General features: G+C 45.9%; 1 protein-coding gene across 1 annotated transcript; it reads right to left on the bottom strand.

Moving 5' to 3' along the window:
* Positions 1–292: 292 nt before the first annotated feature.
* Positions 293–9463, bottom strand: LOC119952171 (zinc finger protein 235-like). Its single transcript, XM_038775766.1, has 2 exons — positions 7577–9463; positions 293–530 (listed from the first exon to the last, which is right to left on the bottom strand). The coding sequence occupies exon 1, from the start codon at positions 9116–9118 to the stop codon at positions 7940–7942; it is 1179 nt and encodes a 392-aa protein (XP_038631694.1). The 5' UTR covers positions 9119–9463; the 3' UTR covers positions 293–530; positions 7577–7939.
* Between the last annotated feature and the right edge of the window lie 529 nt (positions 9464–9992).

Raw genomic sequence — 9992 nt, 5'->3', positions numbered from 1 at the left:
CAAAGCTCTGAGACTCAGAGGGATCTGGGTGTCCAAGAGTATGAATCTCAAAAGGCGAGTATACAGGTACAGCAAGTAATTAGGAAAGCTAATAGAATGTTATTGTTTATTGTGAGGGGAATTGAATACAAAAGTAGGGTGGTTATGCTTCAGTTATACAGGACATTGGTGAGACCACATCTGGAGCACTGTGTACAGTATTGCTCTCATTTAAGGAATGATGTCAATGTGTTGGTAGCAGTTCAGAGAGGGTTTACTGGACTCATACCTGGAATTGGAGGCTGGTCTTCTGAGGAATGATTGGACAGGCTGGGCTTGTGTCCGATGGAGTTTAGGTGACTTGATTGAACCGTATAAGATCCTGAGGGGCCTTGACAGGTGGATGTGGAAAGGATGTTTCCTCTTGTGGGAGAATCGAGAAATTGGAGTCTCTTTAAAAGTAATAACTTGCCCATTTAAGGCAGAGGAGAACTTTTTCTCTCAGAGGGTCGTGAGTCTTTGGAACTCTCTTCCTCAAAGGGCAGTAGAAGCTGAGTGAAGATTTTGAAGGCAGTGTCAGCACAGGATAGAAATTCACAACAGACAATTCTCGTTTGTATTGAACATTCTTCCCCCTCTCATTCCCCAAAAGCTGTACATCTCCGTCCCACTCACTCTCCCTCCATTCTCACTCTGCTCTACCTAATATACACCCCCTAATTCACCCTGGTCAACAAATTCAAGTTCGCTGAGTCCCGTCCTGAGAACAGGGACCTGAAAATCTTAATGCAGCTGCGAGCCATGTATATGTCGATATTACTGGACTACAAATGTGTGTATGGTACAGAATTGTATTGCTTGATTAGAGATGGTTGTGGTGACGTAAAGAACTTTACGAAGGAGCGAGTGGTGCTTCATTGAGCAAGGACCAATTACATCCAAATTAGACAGGAACTGGGCAATGTGGATGATTGGGAGCAGCTATTTGAGGGTAATCCACATCTGGCATGTGGAAGGCTTTGACAGGCCAGTTGATTGAAGTGCAGGAAAGGCATATCACCACAAAACTAAAGGATAGAAATGGCAGGATTTGGGAACCATGGACGGCAAGGGAAATTGTGACTTAGTCAAAAGGGAAAAAGAAGCATATGATAGGTCTAGTCATCTAAAAACTGACGAAGCACTTGAGGAATACAGTGAAAGCAGGAAGGAACTTAAACGTAGAATTAGGAGAGCTAAAAGGGGCCATGGAATGTCTTTAGCAAACCTGGTTAAGGAGAATCCCATTACTTTTTATGCACATATTAGGAGCAAGATGTTAGCAAGAGAAAGAGTAGGCCCACTCAAGGACAATGGAGGAAAGTTATGCAAAAGTTACGCAGGAAGTGGGTGAAATCCTTAAGGAATATTTTGTATTGGTATTCACCAGGGAGAAGGACATGGTGGATGTTGAGGTCAGGGATCGGTGTGTGACAGCTCTTGAGAACGTCAATATGTCAAAGGAGAAATTGTTGAGTATCCTAAATTGCATTAAGGTAGACAAGTCCCCAGGGCCGGATGGGATCTATTCCAGGTTACTGCGGAAGGGGAGATTTGTTAGTACTCTTTGGGGGGGTTTAAACTAATTCAGCAGGGGCATGGGAACCTGGATTGTAGTTTTGGGGTGCGAGAGATTGAGAGTAGAGAGGTCAGGAGCACAGATTTGACTTCGCAGGAAGGCGGCAGTGTTCAGGTAGGTGGTTTGAAGTGTGTCTATTTCAATGCCAGGAGTATACGAAATAAGGTAGGGGAACTGGCAGCATGGGTTGGTACCTGGGACTTCGATGTTGTGGCCATTTCAGAGACATGGATAGAGCAGGGACAGGAATGGTTGTTGCAGGTTCCGGGGTTTAGGTGCTTTAGTAAAGTCAGAGAAGGGGGCAAAAGAGGGGGAGGTGTGGCGCTGCTAGTCAAGGACAGTATTACGGTGGCAGAAAGGGTGCAAGATGGGGACTCTTCTTCCGAGGTAGTATGGGCTGAGGTTAGAAACAGGAAAGGAGAGGTCACCCTGCTGGGAGTTTTCTATAGGCCACCTAATAGTTCTAGAGATGTAGAGGAAAGGATGGCGAAGATGATTCTGGAAAAGAGCGAAAGTAACAGGGTAGTTGTTATGGGAGACTTTAACTTTCCTAATATTGACTGGAAAAGATATAGTTCGAGTACATTGGATGGGTCGTTCTTTGTACAATGTGTGCAGGAGGGTTTTCTGACACAATATGTTGACAGGCCAACAAGAGGTGAGGCCACTTTGGATTTGGTTTTGGGTAATGAACCAGGCCAGGTGTTAGATCTGGAGGTAAGTGAACACTTTGGAGACAGTGACCACAATTCGGTGACCTTTACATTAGTGATGGAAAGGGATAAGTATACCCCGCAGGGCAAGAGTTATAGCTGGGGGAAGGGCAATTATGATGCCATTAGACATGACTTAGGATGTGTAGGTTGGAGAAGTAGGCTGCAAGGGTTGGGCACACTGGATATGTGGAGCTTGTTCAAGGAACAGCTATTGCGTGTTCTTGATCAGTACGTACCAGTCAGACAGGGAGGAAAGGGTAGAGCGAGGGAACCGTGGTTTACCAAAGAAGTGGAATCTCTTGTTAAGAGGAAAAAGGAGGCCTATGTGAAGATGAGGCGTGAAGTTTCAGTTGGGGCGCTTGATAGTTACAGGGAAGCGAGGAAGGATCTAAAGAGAGAGCTAAGACGAGCAAGGAGGGGACATGAGAAGTCTTTGGCAGGTAGGATCAAGGAAAACCCAAAAGCTTTCTATAGGTATGTCAGAAATAAAAGAATGACTAGGGTAAGAGTAGGGCCAGTCAAGGACAGTGGTGGGAAGTTGTATGTGGAGGCTGAGGAGATAAGCGAGATACTAAATGAATACTTTTTGTCAGTATTCACTCAGGAAAAAGATAATATTGTGGAGGAGAATGCTGAGACCCAGGCTATTAGAATAGATGGCATTGAGGTGAGTAGGGAAGAAGTGTTGGCAATTCTGGACAAGGTGAAAATAGATAAGTCCCCGGGGCCTGATGGGATTTATCCTAGGATTCTCTGGGAAGCCAGGGAAGAGATTGCTGAGCCTTTGGCTTTGATTTTTAGGTCATCATTGGCTACAGGAATAGTGCCAGAGGACTGGAGGATAGCAAATGTGGTCCCTTTGTTCAAGAAGGGGAGTAGAGATAACCCCGGTAACTATAGGCCGGTGAGCCTAACATCTGTGGTGGGTAAAGTCTTGGAGAGGATTATAAAAGATACGATTTATAATCATCTAGATAGGAATAATATGATTAGGGATAGTCAGCATGGTTTTGTGAAGGGTAGGTCATGCCTCACAAACCTTATCGAGTTCTTTGAGAAGGTGACTGAACAGGTGGACGAGGGTAAAGCAGTTGATGTGGTGTATATGGATTTCAGTAAAGCGTTTGATAAGGTTCCCCACGGTCGGCTATTGCAGAAAATACGGAGGCTGGGGATTGAGGGTGATTTAGAGATGTGGATCAGAAATTGGCTAGTTGAAAGAAGACAGAGAGTGGTGGTTGATGGGAAATGTTCAGAATGGAGTTCAGTTACGAGTGGCGTACCACAAGGATCTGTTCTGGGGCCGTTGCTGTTTGTCATTTTTATAAATGACCTAGAGGAGGGAGCAGAAGGATGGGTAAGTAAATTTGCAGACGACACTAAAGTCGGTGGAGTTGTAGACAGTGCGGAAGGATGTTGCAGGTTACAGAGGGACATAGATAAGCTGCAGAGCTTGTCTGAGAGGTGGCAAATGGAGTTTAATGTGGAGAAGTGTGAGGTGATTCACTTTGGAAAGAATAACAGGAATGCGGAATATTTGGCTAATGGTAAAATTCTTGGTAGTGTGGATGAGCAGAGGGATCTCGGTGTCCATGTACATAGATCCCTGAAAGTTGCCACCCAGGTTGATAGGGTTGTGAAGAAGGCCTATGGTGTGATGGCCTTTATTGGTAGAGGGATTGAGTTCCGGAGCCATGAGGTCATGTTGCAGTTGCACAAAACTCTAGTACGGCCGCATTTGGAGTATTGCGTACAGTTCTGGTCGCCCCATTATAGGAAGGACGTAGAAGCTTTGGAACGGGTGCAGAGGAGATTTACCAGGATGTTGCCTGGTATGGAGGGAAAATCTTATGAGGAAAGGCTGATGGACTTGAGGTTGTTTTCGTTAGAGAGAAGAAGGTTAAGAGGTGACCTAATAGAGGCATACAAAATGATCAGAGGGTTAGATAGGGTGGACAGCGAGAGCCTTCTCCCGCGGATGGAGGTGGCTATCACGAGGGGACATAGCCTTAAATTGAAGGGTAATAGATATAGGACAGAGGTCAGAGGTGGGTTTTTTACGCAAAGAGTGGTGAGGCCGTGGAATGCCCTACCTGCAACAGTAGTGAACTCGCCAACATTGAGGGCATTTAAAAGTTTATTGGATAAGCATATGGATGATAAGGGCATAGTGTAGGTTAGATGGCCTTTAGTTTTTTTTTCCATGTCGGTGCAACATTGAGGGCCGAAGGGCCTGTACTGCGCTGTATCGTTCTATGTTCTATGTAAGGCAAGGGGAGAAAAGCTTGGGGCCTTAACAGATATCTTAACTTCCTCTTTGACCACAGGGGAGGTTCCAGATGACTGGAGAATAGCCAATGCCTTCTTTAGAATAGCCTTCTTTAATAAAATTATAGACTGGTGAGCCTGCCATCAGTGGTGGGGAAGCTTTTGGAAAAGATACTGAGGGATAGAATATATGCACATTTGGAAGAAAATTGACTAGTTAGTGACAGGCAGCATGTTTTGTACGGGGGAAAGTCATGTCTTAAAAAACAACTTAATTGAGTTTTTTGAAGAGGTGACAAAGTAATTTGATGCGGGGATGGTTGTTAATCCAGTTTATATGGACTTTAGTAGGCATTTGACAAGGTCCCACATGGCAGACTGGTACAAAACTAAAATCACATGGGATTCGGGGCGGGCTGGCTAGATGGATACAGAACTGGCTTGGTTATAGTAACAGAGCATCGCGATGGAAGGGTGTTTTTCAGAATGGAGATCTGTAGCTAGTGGTATTCCGCATGGATCAGTGCTGGGATCTCTGTTGTTTGTAGCATATATAAATGGTCTGGAGAAAATGTGGGAAGTCTGATCAGTAAGTTTGAGGAATCGAAGATTGGCAGAGTTGCTGATAGTGCCGAGGGATGCAACAGGATGTAGATAGATTGGAGACTTGGGCACAGCAATGGTAGATGGAGTTTAATCCGGACAAATGCAAGGTGATGCTTTTTGGAGGATCAAATCTAGGTATGAATTATACTGTAAATGGCAGAACCCTTAGAGATCTGGGCGTGCAGGTTCACAGTTCCCTTGTGTAGCAACACCGGCGGCCGAGGTGATTAAGAAGGCATGTGGCATGCTTGCCTTCATCAGCCACGGCACTGAATACAGGAGCTGGGAAATCATGTTGCAGCTATATATAACCTTGATTAGGTCACATTTGGAGTATTGCGTGCAGTTCTGGTCACTACATTGTCAGAAGGATGTGGAAGCTTCGGAGAGAGTGCAAAGAAGGTTCACCAGGATGTTGCCTGGTCTCGAGGGTGTTTGTTATGAGGAGAGTTGAATAAATTAGGATTGCTTTCATTGGAAAGACAGAGGCTGAGGGGAGAGCTGATAGAGGTCGACAAAATTATGAGAGGCATTGACAGGTTGGATAGTCAGAGGCTTTTTCCAATGGTGAAGTGTCAATTCCAAGGGGGCTCAGATTCAAGGTAAGAGGGGGAAAGTTTAAGGGAGATGTGAGCAGTAAGTTTCTCACACAGAGACTGGTGGGTGCCTGGAACGCGCTGCCAGAGGATGTGGTGGAAGCAGCACATTAGCAACATTTAAGAGGCATCTGGATGGGTCCATGAATAGGGAGGAAGTAGAGGGATACGGACCGAGTAAGGGCAGAAGGTTTGTTTTAAAGTTAGGGCATCATGATCTGTGCTGAGGGTTGGAGGGCCGAAGGGCCTGTTCTTGTGCTGTACTTTTTTGTGTTCTTTGTTTTGACTACATCTCTGGTAGTGATATTTAATTCCTCCCCCATATTTATTAGCATTAATCGAATAATCAACACGGATGCAAAATATCTATTTAACTCCTTTGCCATCTCCTTATTCCCATAACTACCTCCCAGATTTATTTTCTAAGGGGCCTGTGTGAAGTTGAGGTTACAATTAGATCAGCCAGGGACTTATTGAATGGTGGAGCAGGCTCGAGGGGCCGAGTGGCCTACTCCATTCCAGAATCTAGAGAATTTTAAAAAAAAATTTGGAGTACCCAATTCATTTTCTCCAATTAAGGGGCAATTTAATGTGGCCAATTGACCTACCCTGCACATCTTTGGGTTGTGGGGGTGAAACCCACACAGACACGGGGAGAATGTGCAAACTCCACACGGACAGTGACCCAGAGCCGGGATCGAAACTGGGACCCCGGCGCCGTGAGGCAGCAGTGCTAACCCACTGTGCAACCGTGCTGCCCTGAATCTACAGAATTTTGACAGATATTCTTTTCTCAGTTGAGATTAATTTGCCTTCAAATTTCTGGGTAAAATATGCCTAAAAGTGCCTATTTGGTTCTGCTTTGGAGGAGAGCCACCTGATGTGTGTCCGCTCAGCACATCACCATCACTGGAAGTCCAGAATATTGAAAGGTGATCACCGATGTATCCACTATCTCTCCAGCCGCCTCTTTCAACACTCTGGGATGTAGAGCATCAGCTTTTGGGGATTTATTGACTTCCAATCCTGTTAATTTCTCCAGCACTGCTTTTTCACTCAGACTAATTCCTTTCAGTTCCTCGTGATCACGAACTCCTCGGTTCTCCAGTGTTTTTGTTACAATTTCTGTATCTTCCTCCGTGAAGACAGACACACATTGTTTAGTTTCTCTGCCATTTCCTCATTCCCCATTATAAACTCTCATGTCTCTGTCTGGAATGGACCCACATTGGCCTTTGCTATTCTATTCCTTTCTCTTTATCAGTTTCTTGCTCCTTCTTTGCTGAATTTGAAAACAGGTTCCCAATCCTCAGGCTCACTTCTATTTTAGCAGGGCAGCACGGTGGCGCAGTATTAAGCACTGCTGCCTCGCGGCGCCGAGGTCCCAGGTTCCATCCCGACTCTGGGTGACTGTCTGTGTGGAGTTTGCACATTCTCCCCGTCTCTGCGTGGGTTTCACCCCCACAATCCAAAGATGTGCAGGGTAAGAGGATTGACCACGCTAAATTGCCCCTCAATTGGAATAAGATGAATTGGGCACTCTAAATTTATAATTAAAAAAAGGTTACTACTATTGTGGCCACCTGATGAGCCTCTTTCTTTGATCTAATGGAATCTTTAACTTTTCTTGGAAGCTACCATTTCATCACTTTTCCCATAGGATTTTTGTTTCTTAATATAATCTATATTTTATGTAAATATGTGACAAAAATTAAATGCTAGTGCTTGCCTGTCTAACATCATAACTTTTATTGGCAGTAAGGAATCTGCCACATACAACTTGCCCCTCATACCTCAACAGTTTCCTTCTGTGAGAAACATCCATATCAATTAAGGAAAGAAACCATATCACCACCATAGCCCATCTTCATGGCAATGTGGCACGCATCAGGGTACTTCCAAACAGAAATGCAAACTAAATATCTTTTCACTTCCAAACACTCTCTCACTCTGTGAACCTCGTGAAATTTGAAACCAAATATTTTTAACAAGGCTCAAAGAGCATCAGCCCACTGAAGGCAAAGTCGTGGGAATGGCCAGTCCAGCAGGAAAAAACCGTCCGACCCTCCCTATCGACCACCTGACAAAGTGAATGAAATGCAATGCTGCATTGAATTGAAAGCAGAAACAATCACAGCAGAATCCAACCCCTGTAATCACTTGTGAACTTGTTGGTGTCTCAGCAGGGTGGATGAATCACAAAATCCTTTCCCACACTTGGAGCAGGTGAACGGCCTCTCCCCAGTGTGAATTCGCTGGTGTGTCTGCAGGCTGGACAATTGAGTGAATCCCTTCCCACACTGAGGGCAGGTGAAAGGCCTCTCCCCAGAGTGAACTCGCTGATGTGTCTGCAGGTTGGATGAATCACTGAATCCTTTCCCACACTGCGAGCAGGTAAATGGCTTCTCCCCAGTATGAACTCGCTGATGTGTCTGCAGGGTGGCAAAATGACTGAATCCCTTCCCACACTGAGAGCAGATGAACGGCCTTTCCCCAGTGTGAACTCGCTGGTGTGTCTGCAGGTGGTCTAACTGAGTGAATCTCTTTTCACACTGAGAGCAGGTGAACGGCCTCTCCCCAGTGTGAACTCGCTGGTGTGTCCGCAAGTGGGAGGAATTACTGAATCCCTTCTCACACTGAGAGCAGATGAACGGCCTTTCCCCAGTGTGAACTCGCTGGTGTGTCCGCAGGTTGGATAATTGAGTGAATCCTATCCCACACTGAGGGCAGGTGAAAGGCCTCTCCCCAGTGTGAATTCGCTGGTGTGTCTGCAGGCTGGACAATTGAGTGAATCCCTTCCCACACTGAGGGCAGGTGAACGGCCTCTCCCCAATGTGAACTCGCTGATGTCTCTGCAGGTTGGATGAATCACTGAATCCTTTCCCACACTGCGAGCAGGTAAATGGCTTCTCCCCAGTGTGAACTCGCTGATGTGTCTGCAGGGTGGCAAAACGACTGAATCCCTTCCCACACTGAGAGCAGATGAACGGCCTTTCCCCAGTGTGAACTCGCTGGTGTGTCCTCAGGTGGGATAACTGAATGAATCCCTTATCACACTGAGAGCAGGTGAATGGTCTCTCCCCAGTGTGAACTCGCTGGTGTGTCCACAAATCAGCTAACTGAGTGAATCCCTTCCCACACTGAGAGCAGGTGAATGGCGTCTGCCCAGTGTGAACTCGCTGGTGTCTCCGCAGGTGGGATAATTGAGTGAATGTAATTTCACACTGCGAGCAGCTGAACGGCCTCTCCCCAGTGTGACTGCGCCGATGAATCTCCAGCACAGACGGGCATCTGAATCCCTTTCCACAGTCCCCACATTTCCAGGGTTTCTCCATGGTGCCAGTGTCCTTGTGTCTTTACGACCAGTTAAAGCCTCGTCCACACACAGGACACATGTACGGTCTCTCCCGGCTGTGAATAGTCCGATGTTTTTTCAGGCTGTGCAACTGGTTAAAGCTCTTTCCACAGTCAGTGCACTAGAACACTCTCACACAGGTGTCCATATGTCTTTGTGCTTTTCCAGTCACACTGATGTTTAAATTTTTTTGAAGCTGACAGATCGGGCAAACATTGCTCGTTCTTAATTCAAAGTCTGACCATATTAAGTTGCCAAATATTTCACTGACTGTCGGATTGAGACGTGACATTTGAGATTTCTGTCTCTACTTCGTCATCATCTAATATCCTGAAAAAAGAATTTACAAAATACATCACTGTCAGTACAGGGTAGAAATTCAGATAATTCTAGTTTCTCTGGAACATTCTTTTCTCTCTTATTTGTGAAAAGCAGGAAATCTCCATCCCACACACTCTCTCTCCATTCTCACTCTGCTGTATCTAATATTCACCCTCCCAATTCTGCTGACGGTGCTGATTCAGGCTGATTGACAGATCATAGAATCATAGGCATTACAGTGCAGAAGGAGGCCATTTGGCCCATCGATTCTGCACCAGTCCTTGGAAAGAGCACCCTACTCAAGCTCTCACCTCCACCCGATCCCCATAACCCCACCTAACATTTTTGAACACCAAGGGCAATTTAGTATGGCCAATCCAGCTAACCTGCACATCTTCGGACTGTGGGGGGAAACCGAAGCACTCGGAGGAAACCCATGCACACTCGGGGAGAATGTGCAGACTCCGCACAGACAGTGACCCAAACCTTAAACGACCCTGGAGCTGTGAAACAACAGTGCTAACCACTGTGCT

Source organism: Scyliorhinus canicula, chromosome 17, assembly GCF_902713615.1.
Source record: "Scyliorhinus canicula chromosome 17, sScyCan1.1, whole genome shotgun sequence".
Taxonomy (NCBI): domain Eukaryota; kingdom Metazoa; phylum Chordata; class Chondrichthyes; order Carcharhiniformes; family Scyliorhinidae; genus Scyliorhinus; species Scyliorhinus canicula.
Note: the sequence above shows the minus strand (reverse complement) of the source record. Positions and strands in the feature narration are given on the sequence as shown.